General features: G+C 35.3%; 1 protein-coding gene across 1 annotated transcript in view; it reads left to right on the forward strand.

Moving 5' to 3' along the window:
• The first annotated feature begins 2,117 nt into the window (after positions 1-2,117).
• The window catches only part of Smr (nuclear receptor corepressor smrter), a 132,333-nt gene continuing 117,578 nt past the window's right edge, over positions 2,118-16,872 (forward strand). The window contains exons 1-2 of the mRNA XM_090114718.1: positions 2,118-2,700; positions 6,720-6,855. Coding sequence (XP_089970844.1) covers positions 6,821-6,855 — 35 coding nt within the window. The 5' untranslated portion in view covers positions 2,118-2,700; positions 6,720-6,820. The remainder of the gene's footprint in view (positions 2,701-6,719; positions 6,856-16,872) is intronic.

Below are 16,872 nucleotides of genomic sequence, written 5' to 3' on the forward strand. Positions count from 1 at the left end.
GGTTTTAGGATGGAATTATTAAAAACTAGATTTCCACCCGCGGCTTCGCCCGCGTTTTCAAAGGAAAACCCGCATAGTTCCCGTTCCCGTGGGATTTCTGGGATAAAACCTATCCTATGTGTTAATCCAAGTTACCCTCTATATGTGTGCTAAATTTCATTGTAATCGGTTCAGTAGTTTTTACGTGAAAGAGTAACAAACATCCATACATCCATACATCCATACATCCTTACAAACTTTCGCCTTTATAATACATAGTATTGAGATTAAAATGGTACACTTTTCATTGATAATGTACCGTACCTATAGTTAGATTAAATAAACCATGGACTAATAGAATATATTCTATATATATATATATAACTTTAGATTCTATTAGTCCATGAATAAACTAAAGCTAAATTAAATTACTTTATTTAAATTCACCAGAAAATAAATTAGTAACCAAAGATTGTTGGAAATATTCAAATTTCGCATTATAATTTTGTTTATTACGAGAATTCTGAAGGACGCCTAAGTTACCAGACAACCTCTGAAAAATATATTATAAATGTTTTATCTTTGAGTTCTAATTTCATGTAGTCGTCCAATTTGCTTTTTATTTTCATAATTTTTATGCTCATTATTCAAATTATTATTTATGATTTTGCATAAAAGAGATTTCTCCTCTCCACCTACTACCCGTTCGCTTCGAGTTGGCCGTCGGTGACCGTTACAAAATGATGTCACAGGCTCATCGACTGGTACCGTTGACAAAAAAAATAATAACACTCCGAAAAATAAAATAACAAAAACAGTTTGTATAATTACTTACTTCAGCGATTTCCTCGCTAATAGCAGTAAAAAAATATACTTACCTATAAAACTTAACAATAATAAACTTAACAAAACGATGTATTTATTTTTTGGGGAGTGGTTGGTGGTGGTTAATAACAATTAGGTAAGTATATTAATTAAGTACCAACCTATATGTATGTGCCAAACTGAAGCTTAAAATACCTATATTACTTTCAGCAGAGATGACCACTGAATTAAAGGGTCCGTCGCGTTACTCGTAATAAATGCCTATAGCCCATGTACTACTTATAACATACCTACTTATTAAAGGAAATAAATATAGCCATTATATTAATTATCTGTGTTAATTCTAACCGCCTATGTCTTTTCTGGGTCTTCAGCTACCTTCATACCAAATTTCATTGTAATCGGTTCAGACTTCAGTACCTAGTATTTGCGTGAAAGAATAACGAACATCCATCTAACCATCCGTCTATCCAACCTCACAAACTTCTTATCCCGGAAATCCCACAGGAACGGGAACTATGCGGGTTTTTCTTTGAAAATGCGAGCGATGCCGCGGATGGAAACCTTGTATTATAGGTATATTAAATTATCAATAATCATTATCTAATAATTGTCGCCGCCTCTTTGGTACAGAGCGTAGAACGTGGTAGAACTGAGAGGTCCTGGGTTCGGTTCCCGGTGGACACGAAGAAAAAAATGTCTCGTTCTGACAGAAAGCAAAATGCTGTCCTCAAAGAATATCGATCAGTGAAACAGATGTATGAATAATGCATAATGCATCTGCATTCTGCCCCATACTATAGAATATATACTCAAATGCCCATACCCCAATAAAGGGACACGGGATACTAATAAACCCCATTTTAAATTAAATATAATCAATATCATAAGTACCTAACAAAAATGTAATCATAATAAATGTTAAGAGTAAAGACAGTGCTTTGTTTCGTGGTTGTAACTGTTACTTTTTAGTCAGGCGTACAACAATTCCTAGATACCTATAATAAAAGTAAAACTAGAGTATCAGCTATTGAGAAACGGGTATTTTAGTTTCTTGGCAAATTAAATTATTTAAGTAAATATGTACCTATTCTGTAAAATATACTTAATACTTAAATCATTCATGTTTTAACAACATGGATTAATAATGTTGAAAATATAACCTCAATCTTTCTGTATCGTTTACAAAATTACATGCAAGTTATGTAAATTACATTTCCAAAACGTGTCTACAATTTAAGCTTAGGTAAAACACATTTAATCCACCTTTTATCAATACAATCACTACCGAGTACCGACCACGTGCAGGCCTGGCGACTTGGGATTCTCGAGACAAGAGCTCGAGCGGTCTCCATTCTCCGCCGCTCGACCCGTCGAACGCCTTTCGCGCTTTCCCAACTCGGCGGTTGCGGCGTTCATCGATGACACACATTCAAGTGTCGCAGGTCTCCCGGTCCTCAGTCCTTGCCATCTGAACAATTGTTTTCACATAGAAATCCCATAAGTACACCGTGATAAAACATTTCGTACAACGTGGCGTAACATACCAAATACCAATCTATCTGTCTCGCTTGCGCGCCCGCGTCCCTCTCGGCTCCGCCCCCCTCCGACCGGCGCGCCGCCTGGCGGCCGAACCGCGAAACAAACTATACACCGTTGCCACTCCGTACTTATAATTTCGCTAGACGTAAATTTCATCGGAAACAGTTCAATGGACTTTGTAAATCCCGAAACGTATCAAGTAACGTGTAACACGTGGTAATCTAAGAAAGTGGTGTTTCAAAATCTGTTATTTATCAATATATGTGTATTAAAAAGTGATAATATAGCATCCGCGCGTGTGAGAATCGTGACTAAGTCCCGTTGGAAGATTCTGCGTCCGTTTTAGGTTTAAAGGTAAGTGCGATAAGCTTATGACGTTAGGGAAAGTAGGAGAAATCAGAAATGTGTCTAAAAGTGATATACGTGAATAAAAGTGCGTTAGCAAGTCGATGTACTTTTGGTGTTTCGTCATAGTAGCAGAGTAGGTAACTGCGTAAAATGATGTCAGTTGTCTCGAATCAGCTACGATAGAATAGATTTCGTGGTCAGTTTGACTGTTGGCTGCACGTGCAAAGTTATGTAAGACGATAAACTAATCAAGAAGTGTACGCGTTATTTTTGTCCCGATGCTCTTTGGTGGCTAAAATAACTGCAATCGACACCAATGAGATGTGTTTCTGGTGAACGGGCAAGCTGGTCCGCTCACAGAATGGGCCTACAAGGCTACAGCCGCCTCTCACTAACATAAATCAAGTTATAACATATTCACCAGCTATTTGTCGTGAATCTTCAGATTTCTGCTGAAAACTTTATAAAATACCTAATTATTGATGTATGAATTATAAAAATCAAGCAAGACGAAACACCAAAACTCAACTCGAATAAATATATAAAAAAATACGAGGCATGTTATCATAGCAAATCTCCGAATAATGTTTAATTACAAAAATGGGGATTATACCTACATAATTAATAATTATTATCTTAATACCTAGAGAAATGTTAATTTAATCACTAATTAACTTTAAACATTTGCAATAATGACGTAAAGTAAAGTCATTAATTAGTTGAGTATTTTATGTACAAAATTCGAATTTCAAAAAATACATAACTTAATCGCTATTATCAAATTCCGCAGTAGAGTACGCACATATTGTAATCAAGTTGAGAAAGATTAATAAAATCGTACATATTTTTCTTGTCTTTCAAATAGATTCGTCATAATTGTTGCGTCACTTCCTGTTTACAAATTTATTACAAAAAATCTGTGTAAAAAAACAAAATACCTATTTAATCAAGTTCTTTATAACCTAAGAAACATAGTTAGGTATACACCTACTTATACATATGAAACAACTTACTTATATATAAAAAAAACCTACCTATATGCATTGAGATAATATTAATAGGAGACGACACCGCCTACATCACTTATGTTCCACTCAACATACGTCATGTGACGTATGTTGAGCGGTATTTTTTAATGGTTTTAAAGTGAAACGCATCAAACATGCCTTCGTGTATGTTACGATATTGCACAAATAATACAAATAATACGGAAAAGTGTAAAGGAATAACTTTCATCGTTAAGTACCTAACTAAATAATAATTTTTAAAACTTAGTTAGAGCAAAAAAATGGCGCACAGATTTTGTTCGTGGTGTCTCCTCCATACGTAGTAATATTATCTCAATGCCTATATGTTCATTAATTTTACATATCACTTAGTTCGTGGATGTATAGATAATCTTATCAGTCAGTAAAGATCTATCATGAAAAATAAAATAAATGTCCAATAAAAACAAGATTTAGGATGTTTTTTTCGACTTTTGATTTTACACCTCATTTAGAATTGCAAAAATTATCCCACTTGGTCCAGCCGTTTTCATTTTCAATACCTCCAACTATATACCTATTCATATTTTTTATATTTCCAATACTAAAAGATCTTTAAAAAATACGTAACTTGGTACATGGTATGACGAGCACAATACGTATTATTCATCCCACATTGGCGTTGTTCCAAACGAACAGAATATCAACAAAAATCCGAGTAATGCTTTCAATTATTTACTGTGATAAATTTAATGTGTGTGTTGGTGTAAATAAAGCTTAGAAGCTATTTTTGTTGTACTGGATAGTGGATACTAGCACTGCGCTCCGACTTCGTCCGTGTCGCGTATTTTTGGTATCATGCAAATACTGCTACTTATATAAAAATAATGTTCATAATAATAAATCAAGAATATTTCAACTAGGTAGGTATCAAAAAATATTCCAAATTCCATCAATATTGGTTCAATGGTTTAGACATACAGATAGATAGACGGAAAGACAGAGTTATTTCACACAATGTATGTTATACATGGACAATCGTAGTAGGTACTATTTGTGTGAAATAACTCTGTCTTTCCGTCTATCTATCTGTATGTCTAAACCATTGAACCAATATTGATGAAATTCGGAATATTTTTTGTTACCTACCTAGTTGAAATATTCTTAATTTATTTCGAAAGCTACGACCGACTATTTCAACAATTTCTCGAGGAAATTTAAGAAACTTGTTTGCAGATAAAATTATAAATGAAAAAAATGTCACGTCATCATTTTCAACTCCGTTAGTACAATGGTTAGTAAGTGAGCGTTACAACTCAGAGATTTGATACCAGATGAAGGTAAAAATAGTTTCAGTGATATCAAAAATGTTTATCATGTGCTTGTCAATAAATAAATCCTTAGAAAAGATGTAATAATTATTTACGCACAAATTGCATTTTTATTCTACTAGCCCTTCGCCCTGGATCAGTTCGAGCAGAAATACTAAAAATGTAGTCACTTAAAAATAATGTAGATTACAACTGCATCCCTTTTAAAAATTCTGTCACTATTAGAAAAGTACGTTCCTGAGTGAATTAGATTTTTAACCGACTTACAACAAAAAGGAAGTTCTCAAGACTACGAACAAGAATTGTTTAAAGGTCGACGAAGCATTTTTTTTATAATTTTAATTAATACATAGACATATTGTTTAAACTAATAGAAAATATTATAAGGAAGATGATTTTATAACATTAGGAGGCTATATTTTGTTATACTGGATTACTGGATCCTCGCGAGTAAAGCCGGGACAAGAGGCTAGTTATACTAAAAGATACACTGTGCTATAAGAAAAGGGAGGTGCGTTATCTTTTACGTTGTTGCTACATGAGGGTGGTTTGGGGTAGGTATTTACAGCTTACTGCTTATCTTCACAAGAAAAATTGTTCCCTGGTCCTTTTTTTAAGATACATAAATTAAGAATAAAACTAATAAATTGCATTTTTTTCGTAACAAAAGGATAGTAAAATGCTGACCCAAAGTGTTGTATTCCTTGCAATCCTTTCTATCAGATAGAACATTCACAAAACCAAAAACAAGTTTCGAGAACGCATGCAAACCGATGCATATGTATAGAAAATGTAATGCTACAGAAAGAAACACAAATACACATGTTAAACTTATAAGTTATAACATACGGCATACCTTCTTGTACAAGGGTTGAAGGTATCATCTGATCGCAAGCAACGCTGCAGCCAGCGACTAGTATTAGCAACAAGTCTAGAACTAATTGGAAGTAAAATTAGCTTAAAGTCAAAAATAGATCGTGTCATTAGAAAAATACTATACGTAGTGATTCAGAAACACATTTGTTTGTGGCTTCCTCCGCAATGTACTAAGTTGTTATCCAATTAAAGTATTAGCTGGATATAAACAGGTGACGCGGTTTTTTTAATTATACGTGTTAAGTGACGTCACATAGCCTGATTCTTGGGAACGTATTAGCTGAATGGTTATAATTGTTTTATGGGTTAGAAATCATAGTGCTTTGGACTTTGACCTCGTTAGTAATCCCGAGAGGTATTGTTTCTTAATTGACAATACAGTAGAGGGATGTAATTAGTAGTATAGGACTGGGGAATTTACAAAACTTAATCATATTGATAGAAGATTCATCGGGATGTAGAACTACAAACTGTAACTGTTTATACGTAGTTTATTTTTACTGCTCAAGAGCTACAAAATATTAGTGTATATCTCTATCGAAATAAGAAATATAAAAGTCATCCACATCTAAAAAGAGATCAAACAGATGAAAAGCCTACTTTTTAAAACGCATGAACAGAGTATTATTCAAATTAGAAATCGCATTGCTAGTACTGGGCAAAGCTAAAGGTAACAGTTCAATTAGGTGGTCGTCACTATTGAAATTTCTACTAATGGGCTTACATACTACCACTAGTCAAGACATTTTGGTCGTTGGACCATCTGGGTTTTCAGATATTCTTTCAATTGTCAATTTCAAAGACATCACATTAATATCCCCCTTTGTTACAGGTTGCGTGCAGTGTGTTACGGTGCAGTGTTGTGAGTGTGTGTGTGAGGATGGCTAGCTAGCGGCGGTATGCGCGCCCGCTAGCCATGCCGGCGGCGGTGTCATGGCGCAATATTCACGGACACAGCCGATGCACAGGTAATATGGTAGTAGCTGCAGACTTAAATGTTAAGCGAGAAGTCCCCTAGTGTAGGACAGATGCATTATGCAATATGCATACATCTGTTTCAATGATCGATTTTTTCTTTAGGAACAAGGGGAACTTGATAGACATTTTCTTCACCAGGAATCGAACCTAAGATCCACTCGGTTCTACGCTCACGCGTTAATCACTGGACCAAGGAGGCGGTCAATGTCAAATTAAGTCTATAGGACGGTGGAATGGTAGGAATTATGGCTAGTCTGTACAATACGATAGAATCGCAACTCAAGGATAGAATTAAATGGTAGGATTTGTGGTCAATTATCTAGTACATTTGGAAATGTACTTAATGAAGCTATTGTCAAGCTAATATAGTAGTAATGTTTTTCTCGGTGGTGTCGTTTGTCGCCAGTCAGTCGTCAGTAATGACTGAATCGCTTAGACTGTTTTATGGCGTCTTTAGGCAAGGTACATGAGAGTATTAATACTGAATACTTACTAAACTATTGTTTTAAATAGATTATTTACTCCACTTTTCCACTCAATATTCTCTGATGAAAACGTTTTTTTTACTTGGACAAACTGGCAAGTGCAAAGATTTGCCTATGTACAAACATTATGACCTCATAGTATTTAATAATAAAATAGGTGCGCCGGCGTCGCGTGGGTAGCTGGCGATTTATCTGTGTAATATATTATGTATTTCTTTATTATTATCATTACGTTGAGACGACCATGAATTCCTAGTAATTCAAACCTACATGAATTGCTGTGAGCTAATTTTATTTTGGATCTAAAAACTTTATAGACACGTCTTTCAACATGTATTCCACGCTTCCAAACAAACAAGAAATACTCAACAGTCTATTCTAGATCGGATCTTACTAAAGTTTAATGCAAGAACATCTTATATCTACGTCTGTACTTTCTCAGCTCTAGCATTCAGATACATCTCATTCCTATGCTAATAACTTTACAAATATCATCGTTTTTCTCACCTCAAAAAGTTTCCACCAATTCGTAAATAGTGACGTGCAATTTTTAGGTAACTGTTATCATTATCATAATGACATAATATAAAACAAAGTCGCTTTCTCTGTCTGTATCCCAACATCCTTATACAAATCTTTAAAAATACGCAATAGATTTTAATGCGTGATTTTTTAATAGAGTGATTGAAGAGAAAGGTTTATATGTATAGTTTTAGACACAGCGGGTGAAGCCGCAGGCGAAAAGCTACTTTACAATCATATCATTGACTTCGACATTTCCTATTATCCCTTTCTACCATACCTGAGTCATATGCCACGCGAGCGTGTCACTCATTAACAAATAACCCTGATGAAGTCACGCCGTGCTGCGTGACCTTGCTACGTTCCAATAAGTTGTACAAACGAGCGGTCGTCGCTCCTTTTATCTTTCGTAAATAATCCTTTTATGGCACAATAGTCTCGCTGTTTTCTTGTTAATAGTGACATTCGATAACCTCATTATTCGTGGTTGCTGGGGACGGGATTATGTAACATTGTAACATCATCAGTAACTGCTATGTTCAGAAGGTTTTGAAATACAGGAGCTGTGACATTTTTTCACACACGTTCGCTCGGCCAATTTACTTCGCTTAAATAAATTGAATTATTAATTGTATGTGTAAATATTAAAAGGCTTGAGCAAAAATATCATCAATATAATATAGAGTAGGCATGTGCGCCGATCGGCGTGGCGCACGCCGCCGGCCGTTTCAGTCACGCCGACGCCGCCGATTTTTTTTCCGGCGTCATCGGCGTATATAGTTTAAATAAAGCATTAGTATTTTTAAATATATAATAATAAGAAATTAATATATTGCTGCACAATCGTGAGATATGCAAACTCAGAGACTGTTTCCTCGCAATGTTGGTTATGCAATCCATGCTGAAGTCATAGAATGTGACAAAGGACTCACTCCCCTGTCCCTGGCCAAACATTACTGGCAAAAGCCGGCAGTGCTCAGCATTTCCGACAGGGAGGCCATATGGAAAGAGAAAGAGCTACACGGTAGGTTTCACAGGATTCTGCATGAACCTCATGTAGATATCTTGTCCTCTGTTCACTGGCTGCGTTTCGGTGACCTCTTTGGGGAAACCGAGGGTTTTGTCTGTGCGATACAGGATCAGGTGGTTAAAACGAATAATTATCGGAAGTACATCATAAAGGACGGGACCCAGGACTTATGTCGTATGTGTCACCGTCCTGGAGAAACTCTCCGACATGTTACTTCCGGTTGTTCCATGCTCGCCAACACTGAGTACTTGCACAGGCACAACCTAGCAGCTAGGATTATCCACCAAGAGCTCGCTCTGAAGTATGGCCTTCTTGACGGAAAAGTGCCTTATTACAAGTACGCGCCGGAGCCGGTCCTGGAAAATAACCGTGCCAAATGGTACTAGGATCGGACCATCATCACAGACAGGACTATTCTAGCGAATAGACCTGATATTGTGGTGATGGACCGAGCAACTTCCAGGATTTTCTTGGTAGACATCACTATCCCACATGACGACAATCTTGTTAAGGCCGATTCAGATGACATGTGCAAGAAACAAGTACAAAAGGTAAAATAATTTGCATATTATTTGTACTTGTCATTTATATTTTGCTCGTACTTCCCTATTTTATAATTCCTTGTTTTTTTTCTGATTTTGATTGTCGCCAATGGTATAAATAAGAAATTTAATGGAGATTTAGGCGTATTTTACTCATTTTCCCCATCCACGCCGATTACGCCGATGACGCCGCCGCCGCCGGCAAATAAGATGCTAGACGCCGCCGCCGGTCAAAAGAGCATCGGCGCACATGTCTAATATAGAGGCCATTATCATATGGATCAATTCTTATCGATTCATATTATACTATTTCTATGAAATTTTAGCTAGGTAGTAAGGCTTAATGAATAATGATAGTCTAATAAGGTCGTCAACCTGACTGAAACCTACCTATGCTGACGGCACTAATGGACCTGTTCGATTGACAAACTCCATAAAATTTCAGTAAATTGCGGCTAAATTGACCTATATTTGTGCGTCCTCTAATCAATTTGTTACTTATTCGAAATACAAAAAACAACCCGTACTGACACACTCCTCAAAGATTTTGACATGACTTTAAGCCGTTTCCTTTCCAAATATTTAAATGCTCAGAAATCTAAAATTTAAATCGAGTTTAAATTACAATCCAAGAAGATATCAGCTCAACAAGCCTGGCCCACTTTGGGCCACGCATCACCAACCTCATCACGACACCTCGCGCACCGAAACGTGACATATTAAACTGTTTATCTTAATTAAATTTCCATGAGAACTGATTGCGGTAACCAATAATATACAAAGCTGGCTGAGGAGCGTGGGCAGTTGTGATTAGATTGTTCTGGCCAATTACGACTCTAACTTTGATCATATTATTCGTCCAGTGTACATATTAAACTTTGCAGGATTTCGATTTGATAGAAATAAATGGAAAATATAATATATGTATACATACATTGTATTATGCCTGATCGTCTACTTGTAATGAAATCTATCAGTGAAACATGATCTGGTACATGCCCCACAAGTAGAACGTGGTTTTGTATACTTTAACTTCTCATTTCATATTTTAAACTTGAAACTTTGTCAGCGAAACACGCATCTTCACTTACAAAGTTAGATTTCGTTTCGTTGCATTTCAACGTCTGAATAAATTTGGAAGATGTGGTTGGCAAATTTTGCCCTGTAATGACAAAATGGGCTACTTTCATCCGGTTATCATACGTGATTAACTGCAGGCTAAATCTACTATCACTTTAAATGTCAACAGATTTTAGATGAAATTGACCCAGACCGTCTTCTGGATAAACGCAGGATGCGACGTCAGCACAGGGGGGTCACCATGATGTCTTGTAGCAGTAGTATTATATATATAGATCTGTCGTCTTTCCACACTGGAAATAATACTTTAAAACATTATCGTACAGGTACAGGGAGACGTATAGCATATGTGTGTCGAATCAAATGTTCAGAAACGAGGGGTATCTGGTCTCCTTCAAACACCCTTGCAGGGCAGGTGCATTGACCACCTGGCTGATGATGATAATCGATTTAGGTTTAGAACCGTGTCGTAGTATTATGTAGTATTTCGTTTGATACAGATAATGACTTTGTTTAGAATAGTGTAATTCGTGTTTTGTTTTATACTTTTGGAAGTGTTAAGAATTAAGAAATGGGATATTTTTTTGGTTCCTGGCCAACATTTGAAGGAACATAGCAAAAGAAAGCCGCAGACTTTTTATTAGAGAATGCGATTGTTGTGGTCATTGTTTTGAAAACTTATAAATCCGTAATAATAACCTGAAATAATAATTATGCTATCGTAATGATTGTATAATTTCAACTGAAGTATTTCCCTCGGCAACCTCACGCGATGCCGGTTCAATACAACGCAGGTCATAATTATTTTTATTGCTCGACTCGGCTTGACAAAAAGTTAAGATAAAAGATATGAAGTAAAATTTTTTCAAGATTATGCAGCATATCATGAAAAAATATTTGTTTAACAAAACTCGTTTGTATAGAACTAACTAGTTTGCAAGCAGCAAGTTTAGTTTGGAACTACATATATATTAATATTATGTGTAGTAAATAAATATCCTGGAATATTATAATCTAGTTTCACCCCGCAACTTCGCTCGAGTGTTCGCTGATGAATGTACATATGTAGCTTATGTAACCTCACCTAGTACACCTTTTATAGCGTAAATGGGCGTCAAATTTCAATCCTCTCAAAATTTCTCTTTACAATATTAGAAGGATTATAATTTATACCCTAAAAGGTCGCATATTAAAAGGAAAGGTCCCATTTTCATACAAAAACCGATGACGTAACAGCTATGCCATACAAGGCTCGCCTATCAAGGTTTGCTTACCAATTAAAAAGTGGCCGAAATAAACAATTCCTTTTATATTGAATTCGGTCACAATTAACTGGTCAATATAATTGATATTTTGTCGGATTATTAATTACCTGCTCATTTTGGTAACTAGTTTTATTACATGTTTTTATTCGTTCAAGAATTAAGAATTTTTTTTGTTCAATAATTCACTGAACATTCTTTATATTTATTTGTGATATCAACCCGAACTCCCACCATTTATTATACGAGAAAAAGACTCCCCAAAGATTCGAAACTACGTCGAAATCAGAAAATCATTGACATTATAATATTTACTAGGTTATTGTCATTTGTAAAACTTTGCGTGGTGTAGAATTCCAAATCAGTGGCTTCTAAAAATACCCTATTGATTATAAACCTATAATCGTAACTTGGTATTCATTTCGTATATTCTGAAGGTAATACAAGGAAACGTTTTTACCTCAATAAACTAAAATGGACACCGGGACTTCACTTGTATGTGATATGATTACAAATAACCTATTAATAATACATATTTATAGGAATTTTATAGATGAGTTTTCTGCTAAACCCTGTAATGTGACATGGGGCATGGCCCATGGCCCATGGGGCTTCAATTTTCGTTTGTATTAGTCGACTGCACAACTAAAAATAATGATTATTCAGTTATAGAAATAATTACCTATAATTATTTAACATGAATTATATTTACGACAATGTGTGACAATGGCTACGATAAGACCTCTAAACTTTCATCACTAAATCTAATAATATGAATCGAATTTTTGATTCAGGACTCAGGTATGTGTTCACAAGTTGCCTTATAACAAATGAAAGAAAAAATATTTTATAACCTCCTTTCAAACGCACCTGCCCCATCTTGTACATTCTAGTAATAAAACACTGACCTTGGAGACAAACAAATTGCATACAGCAGACATAAACTAGGTAATTTAGTGCTTTCAGACGTATGCCTAGTTATTCCCAGATTCCTGCCGTGATCTGTTGACTGCAAAAATAGATTGCAGAGGGCCTGCTATTTCTAGATTTTATATGAATGCGTTACAGGTTGTAAAAGTTAAACGTTGTTTACACAATTTTTGATTTTATTCTGAACTAGCTTTCCGCCCGCGGCTTCGTCCGCGTTTTCAGAGAAAAACCCGGTCCCGTAGGATTTCCGGGATAAAACCTATCCTATGTCCTTTCTCGAGTATCAAAATATCTCTATACCAAATTTCATGCCAATTGGTTCAGTAGTTAAGGCGTGATTGAGTAACAGACAGACAGAGTTACTTTCGCATTTATAATATTAGTATGGATTGGTAAGCGTGTCATTCCAGAAACTAGATGTTCTCTCATCCGTTTTGTGTTTCCTATTTATTAAGGCAAAACCATTATTAAGTATTAAAATAAGTCGTGGTTAACCGATACGTCATTTTAGGAGTTATCTCCACTAGCTAAAGACCACAGATCACAGAATAGATCTCTATGCTAAAGACTATCTAATTTTCAATTTTAAGTTAATCACTTGCAAACAAAAATTTATCCTACCTCTGTTAAATAAGAGTATTGCAAAGAAACAGGTCAGAACCACTAATAATAACAATAATTTAAACCACCAGTAATAGCTGCTATCATTTCGTTACAAAGTAGAATTTTAACCAGTGTGAACCAGATATAACCGGTCTAGACGGGTCAAAGTATTCTGGAATTAGACCGCGGTTCAGTAAATCGATTGTCTCCAGAATAGCTGATGCACTAATTGTGGTTGCTATGGGAAACCTCATTTCAATCGCTTAATCAAGGATGGTGACAATCGATCTGTCCATTGCGCTTTTCAATGGTAGATGACGATGTTATTGTAGACAGCGTTCAATGGATATGGAATTGATGTAAGGAATTTTATGTTCTGTGCTGGATTATTTTCGGTAAAATCTGAGTGAAACTTATTAACAGCTGTCGATTTTTGCTTCAACTTCTAGAAATCTAATTGGATTAGTTTCATCGACATATTTTTAGCTTATATCTTTGTATTCTGGTAAATCCGTGTGTATTGAATTGATGACGCTTCCTTCTAAAAAATCTGACGCTAATAATTCGTGATTCCGAATGATGGATTATTAGCAAATTCCATGCAGTGCCCGGTATTATCATTCCATTAAAAACGTTTTTTTCCTACAGAGCCCCTCGCTTACGTGCAAATGATAGTGACATGAAAAAAAGCAATTTTACATCGTAATTGCAAGCTCCATAAAAACTATGACACGCTTGCTGGGACACGTAATAATACAAATAATGAGTAAAACGCATTAAGGTTTAGGAAGTTTAAACCCACGAACTTGATAACGAGGCAAGTCCAATCGCCAGTTACGTAATGATTGTATTCACGCCTACACATCAATTGTATAACAAAGGGAACGAACTAAATATATCAAGCATCAAGCAACCTACATACGTATAGCTAGCCGACAGCCGTGAGTCGCGATACAGCTGATCACGAAACTGTATCACGCGAGACGGCGCGCGACGTTGCCGCTCTGCCCTCACGTACACGGCGCGCGGTTGCCGCACCGTCTTTACTCTTGACTTGTTTGCGGTGCGAAATGCGAATGGAAGCAACGAGTGGCGCTAACTTTTTTTTTCGTTCGAATTTGTTCAAAATAACATATTGCTTTCGTACTGATGAGGTTTTTATTTAAGTGCTTTTTAAAATTCGAACTTTGCATAGAAATTATGAATTACTTTTTGTTTTATTGTTTTTATTTATTAAGTGCATGTTCCATTTCGTAATCATTATGACTAACAATAAGTATGCATTGTTAGCGATTTTATAGGTACCAAAGTTACGAAACTACGACATTAACTTTAACTTATATTAAAATTTCAGTTATTTCATACAAATAGGTACTTGGCACAATATAAATAGGTAATTTAGAGGTTTATTAAATTATGTGGGTGTTTTTGTAATTTAAAAAGCTACGAAACAATCGTGCTATTGTTTTTGTCACATTATTACATGTAAATAATAAACATAAAAAAAGCGTACACGTTGTAGGATTTAGGTAACAATTACAATAAATTTTTATTCAAATAATAATTTAGATAACTGTAGGTAAATAATTATACTTAGTCAATAGTTTAATCGTATTCTAATGTCTTATGTACACAATCAAGGACATAGGTACAATACAATGTTTAACAAGAACAACAATATTGTATAAAATTAAACCAGTTATAATATGTATTAGAATACTGTTAAAGTTATAAGTTATAATATAATATTATTGTGAAAAAGGTCATTGGTGAAGTTTTGGTATTGTATCACATAGGCGTAGTATTGTATAGCTGTAGGTAGGTATAACGCGCACCTTATAAAAGAAAGTACTAGAATGCATTGGACGTTATTCACCAATAACGGGCGTATCGAAATTGGCCGAAACGTGTCTTCGTTAAGCCTCAATAACGGTATTTAGCCAATTAAATATGGCGAAACGGGTTCCCGTAATTCTGATTTGCCATTTAATTGGCGGTTACGATGTAGAATATGCGATCTTTAGCCGTTTTTGCGTTTTACTGTAATGTGTGGTGAATTCTGTGAAGTATGGACCTTTTTTTGATAAAGTAACTGTTATTATCCCTTTTTCCTCTATTGTATGTAACCCTCACCTTGTTAGTTTTTACCTGTTCGCGTACAATACCGGCAGGTGAACTATTGCGATTTTATCTCGTCTAGAACAAAATTTATGTAAGGAAGTATTATTGGCAATGTTATTTTGTTAGATGTGTTCGTCTAGTAGTTTAAAAAAACTATTAGCTTTAGAATGCTGCTTTGTGTGATTTAAAATTTAAATAATTTGGAAAATCCAAAAGTGCACGCCTCATAATTTTTTTTTAATAAATATTTATTAATTATTATTTTTGTTTATTTAATAACAATTAAACCACATCGAATCAGACCCTGAAAAATGAAAGGGTTCTATTCCTGAGCATACTCAAGCGTAAGAGAAAAAAAAAGACTCGATTAGTAAAGTATTTCGGTCGCTATCGTGTTAACAAGAAAAAGGATCCGCACATACAGACACACGGACGTCCAAGACAGAACTTTTTTAAACTGTTTTTTAACTAGTTTAAATAACAAAAATGACATCAAAAATATCATGAACGTTAAAAATAGTGTTTTTTCTTAATATGTGTGTGTATGTATTATCTTACAAGTGCAATGTATGATACATAAAGACATTTTAAGTTTGAAAAATCAGATGTTTTGCGCGAAGTGACAGTAGTACCCACCTCAACGCTCCGCTTATGAGGCGTGCAATAGTAGATTACGTCATTTTCCTAAGTATTCATTAATTAATTATGCTAAAATCGCCCCTAAATAACAAACTAGTAAACACACCTTTGCGTTACTACCATGAATTTATTACTTATTTAAAATTATGAGATAACAAAGATCATTTACTTATTTATATTTTGGTCCAGTGCTTTGAAGCATGAAGTTACACATAATTAGAAAACAAATGAATAATTTAATGCCATTCTGGAAATTACTTTGTAGTAAACAATGCATGAGGAAACTAAATAATCTGTTCCAAGAAGTACAAATTCTATATCACAATAACTCAAGTTTGTGTACAAGTAAATAATCTTATATATAAAAAATGAATCGCAAAATGTGTTGGTAAGCGCATAACTCGAGAACGGCTGAACCGATTTCGATAATTCTTTTTTTATTATATTCCTTGAAGTACGAGGATGGTTCTTATGTAGAGAAATCGTAAACATGTACCACGGGCGAAGCCGGGGCGGACCGCTAGTTCCTAATAATAAATCGATTGGCTTATCTACGACGATAATGTAACCACTATAAACATCACACGAAAGCATTCACAACTTAATTGAGCCACCTCCGACCCTATATTTAGTGTTCGCTTGTACGTTTCATAAACAACTTTTCTCAGCTCGAATGATAACCTGTATCGATCCGCGCGTTGCCGGTCCGCTGCGCGAGGTTGCCGCACCGCACGCACCATCCTATTATTTATAAGGCCGCCTGAGGCTGGCTTTACGTTTGACTATATACTAT

Source organism: Colias eurytheme, chromosome 21, assembly GCF_061535395.1.
Source record: "Colias eurytheme isolate Ceu_HAF_F1 chromosome 21, ilColEury1 Martin Lab GWU primary, whole genome shotgun sequence".
Lineage (NCBI taxonomy): Eukaryota > Metazoa > Arthropoda > Insecta > Lepidoptera > Pieridae > Colias > Colias eurytheme.